At 36.5% G+C, this 23207-nt stretch overlaps 2 protein-coding genes across 3 annotated transcripts; one reads left to right on the plus strand and one right to left on the minus strand.

The window, feature by feature from the left end:
- Nucleotides 1-2826: 2826 nt before the first annotated feature.
- On the plus strand, nucleotides 2827-19171 carry LOC107190201 (alpha-tubulin N-acetyltransferase-like). 2 transcript variants are annotated; one of them, XM_015578969.1, is made up of 8 exons: nucleotides 2827-3765; nucleotides 9433-9582; nucleotides 11506-11677; nucleotides 14152-14293; nucleotides 15557-15656; nucleotides 16176-16263; nucleotides 16814-16860; nucleotides 18638-19171. In XM_015578969.1, exons 1-8 carry the CDS (start codon nucleotides 3662-3664, stop codon nucleotides 18930-18932), a joined length of 1098 nt encoding a protein of 365 aa, XP_015434455.1. In that variant the 5' UTR covers nucleotides 2827-3661; the 3' UTR covers nucleotides 18933-19171. The 2 variants fall into 2 exon arrangements, with proteins under 2 accessions (XP_015434455.1, XP_015434456.1); XM_015578970.1 differs by having other exon boundaries at nucleotides 18650-19171.
- A 1069-nt stretch (nucleotides 19172-20240) lies between these two features.
- Nucleotides 20241-22075, minus strand: LOC107190229 (phospholipid phosphatase 6). Its single transcript, XM_015579001.1, has 4 exons — nucleotides 22012-22075; nucleotides 21467-21598; nucleotides 20989-21088; nucleotides 20241-20898 (listed from the first exon to the last, which is right to left on the minus strand). The coding sequence occupies exons 1-4, from the start codon at nucleotides 22018-22020 to the stop codon at nucleotides 20504-20506; spliced, it is 636 nt and encodes a 211-aa protein (XP_015434487.1). The 5' UTR covers nucleotides 22021-22075; the 3' UTR covers nucleotides 20241-20503.
- Between the last annotated feature and the right edge of the window lie 1132 nt (nucleotides 22076-23207).

The following is a 23207-nucleotide window of genomic DNA, read 5'->3' on the forward strand; positions in this document are numbered from 1 at the left end:
TCATTAAAATCACAATTATCTGTAACGGTTGACACTGTGTCTCGTCATGCGCACCTCCTATAGTTCACTTTGAATAGCTCTTACAATGTTATGCAAACAGATTTCGGCATGATCAAGCATTTGCTATGAAGCATAAAGAACGTAGATTAATCCCCTGTCATTGAAAATAACAATAAACGACCAGAACACTGTTAAAATCGCAATTTATTTGCAACGGTTGACAGTGTATCTCGTCATGCGTACCCCGGTTAGTTCACTTTACACAGCTCGCACACCGTTATACGGACAGCTTTCGTTTAGCTGAAGCACTCAATTTGTAGCTGACAGTACGTAGATTAATCCACTCTTATTGATAATAACAATAAAAGGCCAGAACACTGTTAAAATCGCATTTAATCGCGGAGTACCACTATTTTTTTGAGCGGTGGCGCCATCAGTGGCGAATCGGTGAAACTGCTAACCAATTATATGGCTAGCAGTTTCAGCGATTCGCCACGGATGGCGCCACCGGTCGAAAAAATAGTGGTACTCCATGATTAAATGCGATTTTAACAATGTTCCGGTCGTTTATTGTTATTGTCAATGAGAGGGGATTAATCTACGTTCTTTAAGCTACAAATCGAATGCTTGGTCAGGACGAAAGTTGTTAGTATAACGTTGTAAGGGTTGTTCAAAATGAACTAACCGGGGTACGCATGGCGAGATACAGTGTCAACCGTTGCAAACAAATGCGATTTTAACAATGTTCTTGTGATTACTGGTTTCCAGCCGTTAGAGAATAGTAATCTACGTTCTTTAAACGTTGTATCTAATGTAAAACGAAGAATAAACATACCCGTTTAGCGGTGTAAATGCGATCGAAATATTTTACAATCAAGTTGTCGCCCCATAAGAGGTTACGGTAATACAGGCATAACTAATTTTATTAATTCAGGGGTTCTGCACTATTGGGTCCATACATTAAGTCCCGAGGGACAATTTGAGACTAACGACGTTTATTTTGAGCTCCTAATTAGTGAGATATTAGCATTTTTCCACCGTCAGAAAATTCACTCACCTGTCGGTATAATTTGGCTAGCAGTTTGAGCAATTTGCCATGGGCGGCGCCACCGGTCGAAAAAATAGTGGTATTCCGCGATTAAATGCGATTTTAACAGTGTTCTGGTCATTTATAGTCATTTTCAATAGACGTGGATTAATCTACGTTCTTTAAGCTTCAAATCGAATGCTTAATTAGGTCGATATCTGTCCACATAACGCTGTAAGAGAGGTCCAAAGTGAACTAAAAGACGTACGCATGACGAGACACAGTGTCAACCGTTGCAGATAATTGCGATTTTAATGATGTTCTTAATATTATTGGTTCCCAGTCGCTACAGGATATTAATCTACGTTCTTTGATCTTGGAATCCAAAGCCTGGGAATGAAAAGTTATGCTCGTTTAACGATATAAACGTGATTGTAACCTGCTGCGATTGGGGTTACCACTCCATAAGGGTCTTCATTAACATATACATAAATAATTTGATTAATTCTGCGTTTCTGCAGTATTGGGGCTACGTATTGAGTCGTCAGGAACAATTTGAGACTAAGGACGTTTATTGTGAGCTCCTAATTACTGAGATATTAGCATTTTTCCACCGCCAGAAAATTCACTCACCTGTCGGTATAATTTGGCTAGCAGTTTGAGCGATTTGCCACGGGCGGCGCCACCGGTCAAAAAAACAGTGGTATTCCGCGATTAATTGCGATTTTAACAGTGTTCTGGTCCGTTATTGTTATTATTAATATATGGGGATTAATCTACGTTCTTTAAGCTTCAAATCGAATGCTTGAGCAAGTCGCAATCTATCCGTATAACGCTGTAAGAACTATTCAAAGTGTACTATAGGAGGTGCGCATGACGAGACAGTGTCAACAGTTGCAGATAATTGTGATTTTAATGATGTTCTCATTATTAATAGTTCCCAGCCGTTAGAGAGTACTAATCTACGTTCTTTAAACTTCGAATTTCATACGTGATGAAAAAAATGATGCCCGTTCAGTGGTGTAAACCTCACTCCCTTGGGGTCTCTTACATTGTTACGGGGTTTCTATGACCCCATCTTCACACCACGTGATCTCTTACGTACGGTCTTGGGGTTCTATGACCCCACTTTCTCCTTCACAAGGTCGCACTTATGCATGTCGCGGGGGTTCTATGACTCCTACCAAGCTACTACACAGGTCGATACTGGCCATTCGATACGAGTACTTTTGTTCGATACCTACTTGGTATCGCAACCGCAGGTATCGATACCAAAAGTACTCGGTATCGTAACAAAAGTATCGAGTAATGTACTTGTATTTACTGGTATCAATTAATCTCTAACTGTACCTGTTTGCGCCTTAATCTGGTGTCTATCGACATCTGGTTTTCGTCAACGAAACCATACCGTAAAGCAATCGACAACATTTTGAAAATCCGATATCACTTTGATGACATCAGATTTTTGGACATAAAAACTATGAAATAACAGATATATACAATTGTCAATATAATATTTTAAAATACAAGAAAAACTTCAACTAATCGACGCATAGAATTATTTTTTTTTCTATTCTTGAATGTCAGCTTAGTAATGAAGAATATTATTTTTTACGTTTATCGAATTGCATTGATTCAATGATCACGATTATTTAAATAAAAGCAAGAATCTGATTGACGCCTGCGCGATATCAATCGTCACGCTTCGAGAGCTTAGTCTGCGCGCGCACCTCGGCGCGACTCGCGGCTTTCAGTAAAAAATTGAACGTACCGCTCGCCAGTAAACTGTGGGACTTCCAGCGATTCATCAGGTGAAACATCGTGTCAACGTTAAATTTTATTTCCCCGATACCGTTACGAAACATCTTCGCCCATGATCCACAAGAATCGCCGAAAAAAAAACCGATTACATTCCACGGGGTAAACGCCTTTGTATTGCATTCGCCGTCATATCGGTTAGCTGTCAGATTATCAGAGATACAGCCGTGCATGTCGCCTAACTTCTCTCGCCACCTTACCCCGACACTGGAAAAAGGATTACTCGAGTGCAATGGATATCAGTCGGCTACGAGCCGTGAAGTAAGCAGGGTCCGTACAGCTCCGATCGATTCGAGGAATTGTACGGCGTCTTGCGTGAACTGCTCGTCATCGTGACAGGTACACACAGTTTGTTATTGTATTCCCGATCGGACGATTCGAGGATTCACTCTCGCGGATGACGCCTACGGTAAACTCGAGCTTGTGACATCGAGAAACGAAAATAGAAGTTGTCGTGTCGGAGCCACGTGACTCGAGGGAATTTATGTGACAACGAACGTGACAGCCAGGAAAACTCAAGTCGTTTGACAATTCCACGCGTTTCGCGGTGACGTGAACCGTCTCGAGGAACAACCGATAAAGTACGCCGTTCGTAATTTCCTCGGAAAACACGCGGTGAAGTTGCCTCGGTGGGTGCCGTTGACCGCCATATTCACTAGACTCACCGGGATACTGGTTCGAAAAAAAAAAAAATAAATATTCGGAAGGTGATACGTTGGTGAAGTGACAAGAGCACTGGAAGGCTAACGATCAATTGTCCAGCGTATCACGCGTGTAAATTGGCGAAACAGGCCCGGCGTGAAACACGTTGACGAGATGGAGTTCAAGTTCAACGTGAATAAACTCTTACCCAAGAAGATCAACAAGGTCACGCATACCCTTATTCCAGAAGACTTCAAAGGTGATCGTCGAGAATTGAAGTAAGTACTTCTTCATCGATATATTGTCTCTTCAATTCTTTCGTCTGAACCTAACGTAGGTGATTTTTTCAACCCTTTTACATTGTTTAAGGAATATACTATCTTGAATGTATATGAAATATGGATTGTATTTATTTAACATTGAATATACGATACGTTCGGTTCAAGTACACAAACGAGAATACATATAAAAAACTAGGAAATACAATACACAGAATAGACAAAATGCTGTAAAGAAAAATAACTACCTTTCAGTAAAAAAAAAATGCACTATTTCAAACGGTACAGATAGAATGATAATAATAAAATTATCATTGTAGTTTATTGTAAACAAATTACACTTAATAATCATTGTCAAATAATTAATATATCATAAAATAATTATTACACTTCATATATCTCTTTGAACGCGTATTGTTCTCATTTACAAGATAAACTTGACACTGAAATCTGCAAATAGGCATTTTCTAAAAAAATATTATACAACATAAGGTTTATATATTCTTAAAAATTAGACAAACAAGTTGTCTGTGCACGTTTAAACCGAATATGCAGTACCTTAGATGCTCCAATGATTCGTATGCATAGCGGTAATTTGAAAATTCAGCTATCAGAAAAATCGATATTCCGTAAGAAACGTTACTTATCGTGGTCGTCATCTTCAAGGTTGCCTTGTAATATGGAACGTTCACGGCACTTTCACTTCGCGCCGATGACACGAAGCACTGTAATCTGAAGTGATTCTTGGCGTCTCGATGACTTCCCGGATCATAATTCGGGCTCGCCCATGGCGGGACATGAATAAACCGAGCGTATTGACACTGTCGCATTGGTCCGATGTTGCCGGTAAATCGATGGCGAAAGTAAAATGTCAATGAAACGGATACACGCGTTGGCGTGGCTCGAATTCTCTGGGGGCATTTAAATGCAAGGAATCTTTGTAATACCACGGACATTTAAATTGCACTATCATCTGCCTGTTCTGGCGTCATCAGTTCTCTTATCCTAGATCACTAGATCCTCTTACTGGAGCTCAGGTGGCCAAGTGAAATTAACGTTGATGTGTTGATTGCCACGGCCCTAATGACTTATGTAAAAAGATATTCAATTTCTGATGGTCTACCTATTCTGACGTCATTATTTGTTTGAATCTTGATCTCTTAATTATTTGAATCAAAGACAAAATGATACAGAATAGATGTAACGAATACAAATTATCCCAGAAAAGTATAGTTTTGAATAAAATTTTACACATTATTAGGCGAATAAAACAAGTACAATATTACAGTGTATAATGAATACAAAAATAGTACAGGAAACATACATTGTAAACAAAAATTTCTTACAATTTCTATAAGAGTACATTTTACTAGAAATAAATTTTTCTTGTAAATTAATATTTAGTTATTTGACTGAAAGCAAATAGAACGATACACCTGTTAAGAACAAGATCACCGCATAATGCGTAACGCTGTCGCATAGCTGTGTAGGTGAGAGTCGTTTGCCAACTAGTATTGACTTCGGAGAACCGGCCAGTCGCATTCCGATTGACCCTCAGTACCTCTAATTTTCAACCACAAAATTGCTCGGTTTCATTGCACACACTCAACTAACATTCACATTGACCAGAGAGTATGTAAGGACGCGACTACCACTTTTTTGTGGGTATTTGACACTTATCCAGTTCAACTTAAAACTGAAACCGCCAATTAGTCTATTACTCTAGTAAAGAACAGGAAAAAGTTTTCTGAAGAGTTCTAAAAATAATTAAACACGAAATGAATTATTATTTATTAATGAGGCGTTTCACTACTTGGCTTCCTTCGTTTGTTCCGTATATTTTCTCACCACTGCATCACACGCGTCATTGAACTTTTTCACATCGTAATAGACTACTATTTCGCAACCAGGGAAGTGAACTCCGTTCGAATCTTTGTAAATTCTTCAACGATGACTCGCCACGTTCGCGGAAGTCGATGATGAAATTGTGCCGCGGTTATTCGTCCTATTCTCCCACTCCAGATCGATACGATAATGGCAATAATGGTAACTATCTGGATTCTATTGTAGCAACAATGAAGCAAATTACAAAAAGTTTCAAATAGACATTCCATAAAGGAGGATCTTTTTACCATATTTAAATAATTATGAAAAGATAAAAAAATGTTGATTATGATTCTTAGAGACCCTTAAACTCCTATTAATACCAGTGGAGAATCTATCAAATTCACAGAGATTGCATTAAAGTTATTAAAACTAGAGTGTATCCGTAGAATACAATTGTACTTTTTTTTTTTTGACGGGGAACAACTTTCAAAAGGCGTACCGCCTCTGCTGGGGATGCAAAGGGTACGATTGTACCCCAAGTGTACTCTATGATTGTAGTCCAAGGCACAATGTCCGTGTCGATTTCTTCCAAGTCTTGCCTGTATCTGCTTCAGGCAGTTTACTTTCTCTAAGTATTGAAAATTCTTACGAAAGAATGTAAATTTGTGGGAGTGATGCAAATCGTATTAGAATGTAACGCGTTCAACTAGTTGAACACTTTCCAAATTCCTCGATAACAGTTTCTCCCTGGCGTTATATTATCGGTGTAAAAAGAGCAATCAAGATCCATGCCCTCCATCGATGGAGAACGAACGATAAATCGACTTACCTGATCACCTTGATCCTTCATCGAACGTGCACGTAATGTTTCCTGAGTGAAGATCAGCCATCGTATTAACCTAGATAACTCACTACACATACTACGTGGTACGTGAAATGCCTACGGTGGTTAATTGTAACGTAATCAAATTAAGATCCTGAAATATTTACTTTTCTTTCTGTAAAATTGACTTTTCCTGAAGAATTTCCTTTCCTTCCTGGAAAAGTTACTTACTTGCGGCACACTCTTTTAGCAAACCAACGATATGCAGTTGAATTTAATCGAAATAAATCAGTCAACTATTTCCTGCCTTTCGTCCCGCACGTCATAGTTCGACGTGATCACACTATGGGGATACCAGTCTCTCCCTCGTGCTCCATTATCGTGCCAATTTGAATCACGGCTATGTTGTTACAGCAAAGTATGTTATGTCAGCATCATAATATGTGTTTGTGATCGTTGCTTAATGCTTGAAAGGAAATTATTAAGCCTTTCGCGACGATAATAATTTATCATTGTAACTCGCAATCTGGTTCTTTTAGAACGATTCTATGCATAATTTCACATCCATAATAACAATAATGAGAATATGCCTTATTAAACACGTAACCGTACGAATACAAATAGTAAAAATATGCATACAATGAAATATAACAATCATAATAAGGTCATTATTACACCACATTTATGGGAAGTATAAATATGGATGTATTTAATTACACATAAAATTAATAAGATCAGCATGAACAGCAGTATTATAATAATTACAACACCAACGACGTTATTCTATATACAAAGACAAACCGAAAATATAGAATAAACTTTTTTCCTGTGATGCCTTGTTATCGAGATAATCGAATTTGAAAATGTGCTGAATATGCGTGCAATTAGAACTTGACTAACGCGTCTGTTCATTACATTCCGTTTCTACTTATTGTCTTCACGAATCGAATACCACGCAACCTCGATGAAATTTCCAAGTGGTGTTGCTCGAAAATGAAGACTCGTATAAAAAGAGTTTATTCTTGTTTTTTGATTTATTTCTTCTTATAGAACCACCTTCTGCCCGGTTATACTACCCGAACCGTGCATAAATGGGCCTTAACTCTTCGACTCGACTATTCGTATACAGGGTGTAACAAAAATGTTGCAGGTCCCAGAAATGGGTCACTCGTGAGGTGATTTGTAACAAGTTTTTCCTCAGCAAAAATGTTATCCGAGGCTTTGTTAACGAGATATTAAAGAAAAACCCCGACCAATCAGCGCGCGGGTCTGACGGCTCAAGCTCCCGCGGTAGCGTTGGCTACCAATCGCAGCACGTAAAGGGATATTAAACATGATAAAATGAAAAGAGATTGAATTGGAAAAGAGAAAATAATGAGGATGCAAATGTGCAACACAAATAAAGCCTGTGATCGATAAAGCACGTGAGACTTCTCACGTGGCGCCCGCTGATCCATCAACGTTCGCCGTTGTTTCAATGCATTATGAAAACATTACATCGTCTCGATTATCCATCATAATTTGCATTGTAAAGTGCCCGATTGGCTCGACTCCAACTCCAGAATTGGGTCGGGTCCCACGACACATTAACTTAAGCTACGATCGATCGTTCAAGTGGGAAGTGACCTAAGGAGAGGAAGCAAATAAAGTATAGCATGTGCACCATACATAGCTGTATGAGGTAAAAACAGTCGTAGATATGCACAGTCATAATCATAGATACATTAAATAGGTTTGCTTGTTGATATACTTGGTATTTTCTCGAGAACACGGGTGTATACAGCTTGTTAATGAAAAGCGACATTTTCCCCTCCAGGGTGGGTTCTGGAAATCAAAGTCACGAAGAGAAAAAGTGGCGTAAGAAAAAGGCTTTCTACCACTTGGCAAAATTTATTTCGAGTACTGAAATAAATCTTAAATCGAATATTTATTTAACATAAATTTTAGTAATTGTCAATATCGAGTCATGTGTTATCTGGGATGTTAGTGTGTATAAACCTTGATTAATATACCTACAGTATTTCACCTAACTGTGTCACCTGAAATATGTCTGGTACATGTGGGTATTTGATTGGCAAATTTGAAATAATATGGACACTTTAAAGTTGACCATATGAAAATTAATTGAAATGTTATCGTAAAAAGTGACGCCGACTTCGCGTGGAATTACCTGATATACGTTTATTGTTGGTAGCTTTAGTGTTAATCTGTTCAGACGACCATTTTTGCTCCACCGAATTAAATAGCATCACCTCGAAAATCTTGATCGATGTAGCACATTCATTATGTAAAAAGAAAACAGTGTTATTATTTCAAAAGTGTCTCGGCTCCATGTGTCGAGGATTCTTTACCTAGTTCTAGCTTGCACGGTACCAGGTATGCGGAACGAGAAACGCCGCCGTGAGTCAGACGCTAATTTAGGAGTGTGTCGACGTATAATCGGATTGTGTAATCGATTAACAAATCGCCGTGTTTGGCAGAAAAGGTACACCAACGCGACGGTCAGGGTTCTCGATAATTGTTTCGTGGAACGGGCGATGAAGACCAACAAAGAATCGTAAATACAATTAGGAACACAAGTTTTTCAAGTGTTGACTGTAGCGTTACATGATTATTTTAGTTCGAAATTAAAATATTTACTCGCTGAGTGAGATATTAAATCGACAAATATTTCAGTGTTATTCGTTTTGTTTTATCAGCTCGGCAAGATAAGTAAGATAACCAACCCGAAACCAATATTTTAACCCTTTCAGCATTACCTAAGATGTCCGATCATTTATACGATAACGCGTGTGCTGGGTAAATTTTTACTTTTCAGTACGGCCAGACATAGATCAATAAATTTTTCAATCCCAGAAGCGAAATAACATTTAAGTATACTAATGATAGATAATCGTGCATATTAGAAATTAATAAAATTCACAATCTAGTAATTAAAATGTGTGGAAATTTTTATCTTTAGAAATTTGATGTAATATCAAGATGCATTGATAAATTTTTGGAAATGCTTGTTTCAGCGAATGTCAGAGGCAACTGAGCAGAGTCCTGGACGACATGGGCGAGGCCTCGGCGAGGGCTCAGGGTCTGAACAAGTCGATAACCAGCGGCATAAAACTTCGGGACACGGACCACGTGGTTTATTTATTAGTCGATAACGAAGCAAACAAGTAAGTCATCGAATGACCTAAAAGTTGAACTATCCGTTTAAACTATCCGTTTTTTTTTTCTAACTGAATTAAAAGTTACTAAACATAAACCTTAAGTTAACTAGTATAATACTTGTGTTAACTCAATATCAGTACAATTAGTTTTCAAATGACTAATGATTCTAATTTGATTTTAACAATATTCGAATAATCTAACATTGAATTCAGCAAATAATCCAATATTCGTACAAACGACATCCATACAATCGAGGCACTACCCGTACATCCCATCCCTTGATCCAGCAATCTCCGTTGAGAACCGAAGAAAAACCTTTTAAAACATCTGAATCGAATCACGTCGCAATTACACGCTCGTCCCGATTGCTTCTGTGAAACCACGAATAAACGGCGATTCGAGGGAAGAGTCTGTTTAAGGACGAACCTGTAACTGGAAACCAGCCATGGCGAGCTGAAGGGAAGCTGTATTTCCCAGGATAAGGGGGTTTCGCTGCGCGCAAAATGGTCGGTGGATCGATATTTCATGTCTGGTGTGTCGCCTTGGCTGCTGCGGAAACTCTTTTTCCATCCTCAACCCCGCTACTTTTCATCAAGAATTTTCTCGACACAGAGAGTTTTCCGTGTGTTTCACCTAGCCGTTCCCAGCTCAAAAAAGTTAATATCGTTTACACAAAATTCTACATGTCAAACTAGGCCGAAAGTACTGTCATGTAATATTAAATATTACGCAAAAATTTTATAACTCAGGAAGGGTGGGCAAAATCCAATTTTTATCTTGTAGGATGGGGCAAAAGCCACCTTTCCGCCCAGGTGGAGGCAAGCCCCCCATACTGCCTACCCTTGGCTACACCCATGGTCCCCTTGGAAATTGGCCTTTTAAGTGGGGCCCCCCTTTGTCTCCAGGCAACCAATATTTTTAGACACAGTCAACCATTGTTTCTGTCCCACCTAAATGGTCATCACCCCTCTTTGCCTATAGTTGCTGACTCGACTCGTTGAATGAGGTTTAGGTCATTGATCGAGCCCGTATATCAGCTGAGAATCGGCTGCTTGAGTAGCAGGGTGGATGCACCAGTAAATGAACTCGTGAATGAACATAAAAACGTTTAATACTCCATGTTTTATACTTTTATACAGAAAATTTTTTAAAATCACCTATTCCTGGCGCGTTGTAATGAGGAAATCCCCTTAAAAATAGTTTGGAAAATTATTTCTTCTATTCGGTGTTCACGAGAGATTAAACATAAAATGAAAGCTTTATTGGATCTTTATTTCATTGTATTTCACACACTTGTACAAACGAATATGTCCAGTGGTAATAATATTGTAAATGGTTTCTGTGCGCCTTGAAAACTTGCTTTTCCTGCACGATAACGAGTAACTGCCGTCGCACGGCAATAAACCGTTGAAAAAGTCGCGTGAATCAGAGTATGAAGCTCTCTTCCCCATCCGCTCTGCTAAACGAGCCTCGCTCTCGCGGATTTCCCTACACTAATAAGACGTCCGGACGACTTTCTCGAAGAAAAACGACTGGTAATAGTGTGCAATTCGGTATCACCGATTTTCTTTAAACTTTAATACGTTGAAAGGGATTGTCTAAAAAGGCAAAATATCATTTTACAAAATGTCTTAAAAGATGCGCGAAGACATTGTTGCCTGGTTGTAAGTCAAAACAATTCATCGAAATTATCAAGAGAAACTTTCGTGGCCACTGGACCCAAATACTCACGCTAAGTGCGATCCAATTCTTAGTGGTGGCTGAAATGGCTTCGACTCACTCGAGCGTGCATAGAAGTAGCTAAGCATCGTCATTCCGGTGGTCATTTGGTCATCCACATCTAGAACCAACAGCGGATCATGAATGGTGGACTGCAAACCGTGAATTATCGTCCGTGTTGCGTTACTAATCTTGCCACGATTTTACAGCGGACTGGGCAGCGTGGTGGGCTTGCTGAAGACCGGATCGAAGAATCTCTTCATGTTCGACGAAACAGGAGCTCATTACCAGCTGAAGCCTAGATGCATCCTGGACTTCTACGTGCACGAGTCCCGGCAACGTATGGGTCTCGGGAACATTCTCTATCAGTACATGCTTTCCGTAAGTAATCCCCTTTTTTCGCCTAATAACTGACAAAGGGATCGCTGCAACTTCGTGTTGCCTATTTTAATGAAACTTTCAGGACATATAGTAAGGCTCTACCTCTTCACAAATTACCCCCCCCCCCCATATGTGATCACATACAGTAAATGCTCAATAAGATTAATTCATTTTTCGTTTCAAGTCGTAGGCATTCAGTACGAAAAACGGTGAATTCTTTCCTCTTTTGTACATTCACTACCGCTAAAAAGTTCGGAAGCAGTTAAACAAAATTTTCAGAAGTCAAGTTGTAGATTTTTTTCATTAAAATCAAAGGCTTGTACATGTACAATATATATTGTATACGGCAAAACCAACTTAAAGGTAGTAAAAAAAACTTGATTTTATCAAATTTTTGTCTCATCAAAATGACTACCTTTATTTTTAAGTCTAATGTATTTTAATCACATATTGTTGACATACTCTGAAATCTAGTAATAAAAACACTAAAACTTCGTTCAACCAATTAGTTTATTATACATTCAACGCTGGTAGTTTCAATGTCAATCTGATCAACTATTCAAAGGTCAGGATGACGCTCTGACAAGGGAACAAGTCTGTGTATGTAGAAATGGTGAACTTTGCATTAATTCCCCCATTTGGTGAACGTTGCACTGTTTTAAAAATATGAACTTAATATCATTTTTCAATTATTACGTACATATATTAAAAACTAGACGACTTAGAACGAAATAATTTTTACGATCGGAAAAAGTGAAATATTTCATACAGGAAACATTTTTTTTTTAAGTGGACTTAATACACTGTGGGGTCCAGATATAATTTTCCATAATTTCCGTCGAGTCGAACTTTTTTCATCGTGCTACACAAGGAAACTGGCTCGCGCAAATGCCTCTCCCCAGCCGCTAGAAAACGTCCCGGAGTGAAGCTAATGTGCATTAATTACGGGAAAGTACCGTAAGAGCCGTGATACGGTCGAAAGACCCGCCATTTCTGTGTGTGTGTGTGAGACCACGCGGGGCGAATTCACGTGTCGCTAAGCCCCCGACCAGGCACTTGCTGCGATTCCGACGAGTACGCGGGAACCATGACAGAATCGGGCAAAAAAGAATCTGGGGTACACAGAGACCACACGAACACGCGGGTTCCGACTTTTTTTCACAATCCTTTCAATCTCACGGCACTCTTTTTTTCACGACGGCTCTACGGTTTTCTAGTAGTTCTTCTTTCTCTCCTCTGGTTCCATTAATTTATTATTCCAGGTAGAGCTCGTTTTACGAATCGAAAGAATTTAGGCGGTCCGATGGGCCGAGAAGATTCAAGATGATGTATTCCCATTTGAAGGGTTCAGAAAATCGATTTCTTAATTGTGTTTTCTTAAAGTATAACAACTTGAAAATGTGTTCCCAAAGTGGTACGTTTTAATTTTATTGGTTTCCCTACAGGACTTTTTTTTCATCATTTGTCGAGCACTATCTACCCTAGAAGTTATAAACCCTTTTTTTGTAACAGCCTGTAATATAATGTACAATAAATTAAAAGTCAACATAAAATCCCACAGAAGCGCCCATATGGTTTCAGTAATCGTAAAATAAGAAATTTGTCGAGTTTGATGCCAGTATGAATTGTTTTACATAATTTAACGTAAAGGATCATCTAACAAGATTTTTAACATTATATCTTACCTGCTTCCGAAATACACAACTTCTGTCGATCATTTTTCTTTTTTTTCAACTTTCCCCAAGATTAAGACCTGTGATATCGTTCAGGCGCTAGATCATTATCATTGAAATGTCGACGGTTTCGTGAGTCGCGCAACAAACATATCGAATGCCGGGGTAGAAATGCTCGCACGCGACGAATCGTGGTCCCGTGACTCCGTCACGATAAGAAAGAGCAACGATCAGTCCTACGGTGGCGAATTAGCGAACGATCTTAAATAGGAGCGTGACAAAAGGTCGTTACGCGTGGGCGTTACTGGCGAAGGTAACCCGAAAGGTGACTGAACTCGTTCAAACTGTTTCTTTCGCCACGGTATGTTTCCCCTTATTACATGCTAGAACCACCAAAGCAATCAGAAGGAGTTCGTAAACCCTTCGACAGATTATATTTATTATTGGGTGTACCAATAAGTGATTTGCTATTTTTGGTAAAATTCTGTATTCGTTTCGAGATCACTGAAACCCTTACAATCATTGACGTAGCCAAGGGAGGCGCTCACCCCCACCCCCCTGGACGAAAAAAAGTGGCTTTTGCCCAACCCTACCGATGACCCTACTGACTTAACTGATCGAAAGTTTAAACAAAAATTTAACCACCTTTGCTGTATACACATACAGCAATAAACGACAGTTTTCCGGTTTTAAATATTATTAACTATTGTAAATATTTTTATCGAACCGTGCACGAGAGTTAAGAAGGTAAATGACAATTATACTTCACAATCGTTTGATGGTGTTGCTTTTAATTTCCAGGAAGAGAATATCAGGCCGGTGAAGCTGGCGATCGATAGACCTTCGGAGAAGTTCTTAGCCTTTCTCGACAAGTACTACGGCCTCTCAAAAATAATACCGCAGAATAATAAGTTCGTCGTCTTTCAAGGATTCTTCGACGACGGTATGTGCCTTCTTCTTCTATTCAAGCTGTAGGAAATTGTGGTCCAATCAGAAGATGGTAATACTTGTCGAAAATGAGGAATTGAATCTTTTTGCATTGAACATTAATTTCTGAGAAAATTGCAGATTTTTTTAACACACGTGTAATTGGGTAATTTTCGTGACTGACTCGTACGTCTGTCTATTATTGGTTGCTTCCACTTGTACTCGATTTTAAATGATCAGAATACTATAAATGCAAATAGCAATTACGTTGGTTAATTAACAAGAAATTTACCACCCAATACTGCATCAAAACTTCATCAAAATGCCAACAATAATTGCTACTAGAGAACAACAACCTCGCGGAGTTCCATTCTTTTCATGACAATTTCTATAAAATAGAAACTTTATGGGCACGTTGTATAATTCACAGCGATCCAAGGATCGTATAAATCGAACAGCTTGTCCCGTCTTCAAGGTATCCGCCGTGAGTGTACAAGCCTGCCCATGAACCCATTGTCGGTCTGGTTTCAAGTTAAAGGTACTAGAATGGCGGAACGAAGGCCGGTCAGACTCGTCTGGTGGGCTGTCCTTCAGTAACCCGTGCCCTAAATCGGTAAATCGCGCCGGGAGATGTATAAAATTCCGGTCAATGTCATCCTATGCACGACTAACGGCCCTATTATGCGACTCGCCTGATCGATTCGTAACTGTCTTCAAACGATAAATTTACTGTCGATTATAAACGAGCCGCTCCAATTTCCCACGACGGAGGCCAACGTTATCGGAGGGAAAATTGATCACTCTTAACCATAGTCTCCACTGGAGTCTAATACGAAAATTAAAGAGGACTCGTTTCGGAGCATCACTCATCATTAGACTGCGGATTTTATGCACTTATAGCATACACGATTCCCCAGAGTTCGGCACACTTAACCCTTTTCCCATGTTATTTAACAATCATAATGAAATATTTTTTTTATTTTTGTGTGTGACATGACATAAATGATTCACAAGAATATTTTAACATTTTATAAGGGTCTAATGACATTTTCCATTTGTTGCAACTTTTTTACTTTCGTCACAGTTATGTATAACAATTGATATTATAAAGTTGTTGTGTACCAACAATACAGTAAGGAAAATTTTCTTTGATTCTTGTAAATTGGACCACAAAATCCTGAATTTGTATAAGTATTTATAGTCCAGCGATAACTTTTCTGTATTTATTAATTGGAATTTATAATTCACTTTTATAACTTGGTTGTTTTTCGTGTTTTAGAACGCCAGGATGTGAGGTCAAATAGATACAGCTTGCCCCCTAAACTGGACATCTCTGGGCAAAATAATGTTCATAATAATGTCGGGAAAAGTAATTCTGGGTATGTATGTTACACCAATTATCACGAAGTTCCAATAATTCTTGCCAGTTTTATTATACATACAATATACAATACACATTTCGACTGCGAGCAGTAAGAAACATTTGAAGTAGTATGTACTCTGTTCAGACTAAACTTCTCAAACAGTCAGGGGATTATGCAATCATTGTCAGACAATAATATGCCTCTAACTGCGAGACATCTACCTTATTGATAGTTTCTAATACTTGAGAAAGAAGACTGTATACATTTTTATGTTTGTTGATAGTTAATTCCATTTCCAAATTGTTTAAAGACATAATCATTTGGAGCCTAGTAGTTGGAAAGCTTTACGCCATTCTCTATATTGTATACTTTGAATCTGCCCAATTAACATAAAGATCAAGAATAACAAAATTGCGTTGAAGGCTTCATTTCCTAGTTATGAATAAACCCGAAGATGCGAGTGAAAACTCGTTTTTGTAAATATTTTGGGGCGATACAAACATGCTTTATACAATTTTTAACACTCTTTTCTAGTATGAATGGCGTTCAGTATCCTTCATCTGTTACACGCAGTTCATTTGGCAGATACGCTGCAGCACGACCACCTTGTTCGATGGCTAATGTAAGTACAACACCATAGGAATTTGGTGGCCAACAATAAACAGATCTACTGTATAATTTATCAGCAACGCTCCAAACTTTTTACTTGTAACATTCAACTCTTTTGTAAGATAAAAGATAGAAATACTGTGTATTTAATTTTTATTTTATATTATACGTTTACTACTTTACGTGCTTCAAGGTGATTAGAGGATTATTTATTTAAGTAATGTCATTACTGGAAGTGGAAGATTGTGTGTTGAATCAACATAGTGACCATATTTTAAATCTTGGAATCTTTCATTTTTCAAGAAACATAAAATATGACCCAATTCTATTACTATTAAACACGATCCTCTAATTGTTTTGAGCATTGTATTTCAGCTTTACAAAAACATAGTGCATTTTCACCTATAAAAAATACAATTAAGCACCCCTATAATTTTCATAACTTTTTTTCATAAAACTTGACACACTAATCACTAATAATAATAAAGGGGATGATCTCATGAGTCTTAACATTCACAGTATAGTGTAACACAACTAAAGACGCATTAACGCTTTCTTTTTAGATAATCCATAACACTGCTGTGCTTGGTCCATCGGCAGAACGTACTGGGTGAGTAAAATCGAAAGATAGACATCCAGATCGTTGAACGATCGTGCAAGCTGCTTAAATTAATTAGCTATTAATTTCTGTGTTCGTACCTCGGAGAGGCGAGCCTCTCGCAGACGCCTGACGTTGAAGCTTTAATTAATTTCTTCGACAACTAGATTAAAGTTATTTTAGGCAAATAATTTCTCAAATTATTTTCCTGAATTGATAACTTCTTAAATTATTTCTTAAATTATATGTACGAAGCTTTGTCTCGCTACGCAATAACTTAACCGTTTATTTGAGATTCCGAAACACCTCGTCCGACTGTTAAAACAGTTAAGGAAGAAATGAATAACACTTTAATGCTGGCAAAAGCGCGGCGTTCACCAATTCTTTTTTTTTTTACACTGTGAATGCGTACACGCTACCTCTCTTGCCAGAGCACACATTCAAGCGCGTGTTGAATGTTTCCTGATGCTTTTGTTCATTTGTATCTCCGTAAGTTATAATCGTTTCAGTTGAACACCATCAACCGGAAATGTCGAATAGTGATAATGAATGAATTTATTTTGTCTTGTCAATAAGGATCTCGACGATGTATTATTACGTTTTATTTTAATATATATTTCGCCTCCTAAATAGCTATTGGAGTATCGATTCTGCATCTTTCGTTATGTCATCGTTGTATTCAAAGTTATTGCTGTTCAGTGACTGGATTGATCGTTGACTCAACGTTCGACACATTGTATAGTATACGTAATATGTATACATATATAAAATTTTATTCCCATTATAGCATTTAAAATGAATCGATGTACTGTAAAGAAATATCGACTCCGTTAAAAAAAACAGTCAGATACGACATAATAAATTTATTTATACGAGAATGAATTTATTATGCATCGAAAGAAATGCTGTATTGGGTTTAATTCTCTCGAAACGAATAACTGGAACTGTAATTGTCACACGGTCATTGTATCGCAGCAACATTTGGTTTTTAACGCACAGACGTTTGATTTCTTAAGAATATATTTTGTATTGGTACATTGTGCACGTGTACGTATGTATGTACATTATTTATTGTGATATGTATACTATTATTTTTATCCGTTAATTGCACCTGTGCATATCATTAAAAAGTCTTCACTGAATGCTAAGCATGGTTTTATATTCATTCCCTTTTCGTTGGCAGATATTAAGCGAATCCACTCCCACGAAAACACAAGTTCAATACATATCCTCAAAATCCTCTGCACACCGGCAACACGTTCCCTTTGTTCTTATTTGCAGCGTAAGTAACTTATGATTTGTGTCACATGCTAAATCTGAGGTCACCGCATGATAAATTTTCTGTTATTAGATTGCAAATATACATGTATCTTATCTTGTGATTACGACGGTAAGAAATGAAGTATATTACAAACAATACAACAATAATGAAACTGTAATATCCATACTTTCAGTTAAAAGGAAAGAAGTATCTTTTTACAACAATCTTAGAAACTTTGTCCCTTACAGAAACAAAACTTACATATTCTAATTGTCTAATTGTCACATGTGAGTGAAGAGGTTCTGTCTATTTTTGTTTCTTTCAGTCTGTTAGATATCGAGAGATCGAAACTTTGAAACATTCGAAATAGACAGAATTTTATCATTTGGCCATTTGTGTGTGTGCACGTATAATAAATTTATTGTGACTTTCCTGAGATTTAAGTGATTTGTATGAAGCAAGAAATTATAATTATAAAATGTAATGTCAATATTCTTCGATGTGATTTGACTACACCTTCATGGAAAGTTACTTTTTCAGTGAAAAACCGAGCACACCTGCTGCAACACATTCGAAACCAGAACGACCACGTTCTTTAAGTCTTTACTCCGAAGAAGAACAGAAGTATCGCACAAGCGAGTTATCCACGGTTCCGACACCTGCTCTACCCGACCACCAACCCACCCCCCTCGCTACTATTTTACGGGAAACAGAGAAAACTGAAAAGAACGTGAAACCATCGCCTTCTTGTAGCCAAGAAGTGGCTGGTACTAATCAACACTCCCGACTGGACCTAAAATTTTACCATTCACCATTATGGTAAAGCAACTGAAGAAAGTGAGAAGCTAAGGATTTCTCTGAATAGAAATGTTTTACATTTATTAACAGTCTTAGAGGAATTGTATTGGAAAATTGTATTGCTTGTGTATGTGACGAAGTATAAGAAGGTTTACTTTTCACGACAAAATACATGTGAAAAGTCAGCTAATAACAAAATTGATGGTCATCGAATATTATTGAAATGATGACTATAAGAACGGCAATGTATTATTACTACGGAATTTTTCTTTCGTGTATAAAGTTTTAAAAATGCGTGTATCAGTTAATGGAAGTTGTACTTCCTTATTATACGTTGGGGATTTACGGTATACAGAAATGAAACATGAAATCTATTTTTCACACTTCAATCAGTCATAAAAAAATATTGTAAACTGTTTTCTGTATTTCATTATTTTCATTGTTTATTTAGACTAAAATCTGTATACATAATTGTTCTGAATGCAATTGGGAAGGTATTAATTCCTGGTACAAATATTCGAATAAGTATATTTACATTATTTGGAATGACTGTAGTATTCAAATTGTTGTTTGAATAGGAATGACTTTAAATCTAGTACATGTTAATCACGTAGAAACCATGCGTAAACTGGATAGTAATTTTATACATACATCAAGTTGTATAATAAGTTTGTTATGTGGTTTATTTATTTCTTTTAAAATTTTTGTATTTTTATTTTCATTATATTCAATGCTTTCTTAGAACCAAAAACACTTTTTATACAAAATATTAATCAGTCATGCTTGGGAAATTTTGTACACTCTATTGCCGACTTCGTAAGAGACATTTGAACTTGAGATGATGGGATACCACTGAAGCATAGGTCATTGCACGCCAAGCGGATTACATTTGTGCACGGTATCTGCGATTTCGCTCAAAGTTAGATATGTTATATTTCATGTGAAGAAGATTTATTAGATATGTTATATTTTACGTAGAAAACAAAAAATTCATTACAAAGAACGATCTTTTACGATCAAAGCAAAAGAGGAATCAAGTTCTTGTTTCTAATAGTTGCTGAGAGAAAAATTCTTTTGTGATGGTAGTTTTCGTAAAAATCGGCAAAACATGCTAATTTTTAGAGTCTGTGTTTTTTAAACAATTCCGAAACCAGCAAATTGATGACTTACACTTCCCTCACTTTGACATGAAGTATAGCATATTTCAATTTGAACAAAATCCCAGACATCGTGTACAAAAGTGATCCGCTTGGGGTGGAATGACCCGTATAAAAGTGGAGTCGCCACTGTTGGAAGAATTATATTATATGAAAAGAGAATAAACGGATAAGGTAAAAAATATTACTTTTTATTTTATAATACAGTAACCTCTATAACCTTTCCCCATACACGCTGACTTAAGAAATAAGTACTGACAAAAATTGAACATGCAATTTCTTCAATATGTTTTTAGCAGTCTTGGATTCAATATTATAGGTAGAACTTTTTCTATCTTGGTACTTTAACAGTTTGACTTATTTGTTTCTAACAAAAGTACACTAAAATATTGCATCACATAATAAAAAATAACAAACATGAAATAAAAAGAACCAACAACTACTCAGCAGAGTCTCCAATATCCATTCTCACATCTGTTAACCACGAGACTAAATATAAACACGTCCCAGGTTCTAAATACAAAATACTCATGAGAATTCCTTCAGCATATCCTATAACTAAACCTGCGTAAATATCAAGAATGTAATGTCTTCTCATCAAGAGCCTCGACAAAGCTACAGCAACAAGCCATGCTACTAATGGTGGGATGCAAATCACAGGTACAGGCCACAAGTAATAAAAGAAATACAATAATAGCATTGGTCGAGAAGCATGACCAGATGGAAATGAATATTTATCAGGTCCCATTGCGAAAGGATCAGTGTTAATTGCAGGACGTCTTCGTCTTGTAACTGCTTTCAATAATCCAATGATCACAATGTCTAACAATAGAGCTAAAAATATTCTCTAACTATAATTATTATATTTATACACTAATTAGATTATATTACCTGGTGTATTTATTATTCAATTATTATGCTCACCTATCAATAAATTTATTTGCATTTGGTATAAATTTTTATTACTAATAATCCAAATGGATGCAAGTACTAATACAATCCATGGTATCCCATGACATGATATCTGCATAGGTAAGTATAAAGTACATGTATATAGATAGACGAAGAATTCAAGTAAAATTATAAAAACAAATATTGTATCAAAATGTGAGAACTAATTTCTCAATTCATATTTACATCACATTTCTTCTACTTTGACTAATGACTTCATTATACATGTAGCTCTTATAAAAGGAATTAGTCTTAGATATGATCAACGGATATGCTCTTTATATGAAACTTATTATAAAATATTACATACACCTATGGATGTACTGAATTACATTATGCATCAAATGAAACATAACAAACAATAAAATTATTATTAGAGTTTACTTGTAATGTTATTTTAAAAATAAAAAGTTTATTATTTATTTAAAAATGAAGTAATTAATATACATACCTCTAATGCTGTGTAATGCGTTTTTAATTGCTTCATAGGCATAAAGTTCTCCACAATTTTCACAAAATTTTTTGTTACTTTCTTATCAATGTCTAATATCATTGTCAGCAGTGCTGGAACTTCTCGTTTATTCTATAAGATAACAAAAATTAGTTTTAGATAATAATAGTATACATATATCCACAATTTAATTTGATAATTCATTTAAAAGAGAAAAAGGTAATGTTTATGTTTGTAGGAATTTAGTTTCATTTAATATCAAATAAATTTGTAATAAAGTCACTGAAATTCAATTGTGGCATAAGTATAAATATCTATGGCACTATGTACTTGAGCACTTCTACAGAGTTAAAAATAGAATACACTGTTAAAAAGTAAATAATTCATTTCAATGGAATAACGTTTTTCGTAATTATAAATTTTCTACAGCAACAGTAACATCTAATTTGTTCAAATATTGAGTAACCGATAAGAACATTCAATAATCAGTAACAAATACTGTGGTTTTTGAAATGTAATGTAAAATGTATGGTTATAATTTATACCTTATTCATGTTGTACAGTATGTAATCCGAAAAATGTTGTATAACTATTGTATAACTATAATTAAACGTTAATACGATTCAAATGCAATTCAGTGTACAACAATATATTTGTTCATATTATCGAAATCTCAATAATTCTCTAAATAGACTCAGTATAACTGTTATCAGCAGGTTATCAGTCCGTTAAGAAATTACAAATATACTAAATACCCTCAGAGGGCGACACCGGCGACACTGATCTCAGGAAATTATTCAAAACGATTTTAACTGCCAATTTCGTGACATTGTTGTGTGGTTTCTTACATTAAGTTCCAATCTGATTTGAACATTCTTTATACTGACTGTATGTAAATAATCATTAATAGTATCAAGATATATAACGCATGATTTTGTAGTGAAGTAGGAAAAATAATATCTATATAGTAAAAGACGTAAATAGATGGAACCACCAAGAAAGAATCGAAATAGAGGTAAACATGAAACATTTTATATTTTCTTATCAGTTATTATTTAACATTTGTTGGATACCTCTAGGTTACTTAATGCTTCTGTAATGGAACCAGAGAGACAAAACACATCAGATGCCATACGTAAGACCGCACCTTTCGACACAGGTCAACAATGAATCCTTCTTACCATACAGTAAGGAATTTTGCTTGAATTTCTTAATAAAATGAACTTTCAGAATATACAAAATATTTATTACTTCATTACTACAGATCATTTAAGGAATCATGCAACCGATCGATTGTTGATGCTCTCACCAGCAATCCATAGAAGAAAGTGCTGATAATAAGGATGTAGAGCTGAAACTTCTATACAACGAATATTTACAAAACTTGATGACAGAAATTATTTTAACGAAAAAAAAGCAGGAGATGGAGAAATGAATTATATATTTTATTTTTTCTACGAGTACATTTCATGGTGTACATTTTTATAACTGTGTACATAATTATGACCGTTATGATACCGATTAATTTAAAAGCAGTAAGTAACACAACAAATATAAAAACACTGTTTTTTTCTGATACTTGATTTACACTCAGTAGTTTCATTTTCTGTCACTAGTTGGCGTATCGAAATTCTGACTTTCCCAATACGCACAATAGCTTTGAACGAAGATAGCGCTGCGGACGGAATCTTTTGAAATCAGCTCACGTCCGCTGATTGGCGGGCTGGAAGACGGGGTCGTG

This window comes from Dufourea novaeangliae, unplaced genomic scaffold, assembly GCF_001272555.1.
Source record: "Dufourea novaeangliae isolate 0120121106 unplaced genomic scaffold, ASM127255v1 scaffold168, whole genome shotgun sequence".
NCBI lineage: Eukaryota > Metazoa > Arthropoda > Insecta > Hymenoptera > Halictidae > Dufourea > Dufourea novaeangliae.

What these genes read in the sequence shown, in the direction of transcription:
- LOC107190229 (XM_015579001.1), bottom strand. An exon ending in CGCATTACACAGCATTAGAG is followed by an intron (nt 21,089 to 21,466) that starts GTATGTATATTA and finishes TTACCTATGCAG; the next exon opens with ATATCATGTCATGGGATACC. An exon ending in GCAAATAAATTTATTGATAG is followed by an intron (nt 20,899 to 20,988) that starts GTGAGCATAATA and finishes GAATATTTTTAG; the next exon opens with CTCTATTGTTAGACATTGTG.
- LOC107190201 (XM_015578969.1), top strand. Translation starts at nt 3,662, where the DNA reads ATGGAGTTCAAGTTCAACGTGAATAAACTCTTACCCAAGAAGATCAAC. An exon ending in GTCGATAACGAAGCAAACAA is followed by an intron (nt 9,583 to 11,505) that starts GTAAGTCATCGA and finishes ACGATTTTACAG; the next exon opens with CGGACTGGGCAGCGTGGTGG. An exon ending in TCTATCAGTACATGCTTTCC is followed by an intron (nt 11,678 to 14,151) that starts GTAAGTAATCCC and finishes TTTAATTTCCAG; the next exon opens with GAAGAGAATATCAGGCCGGT.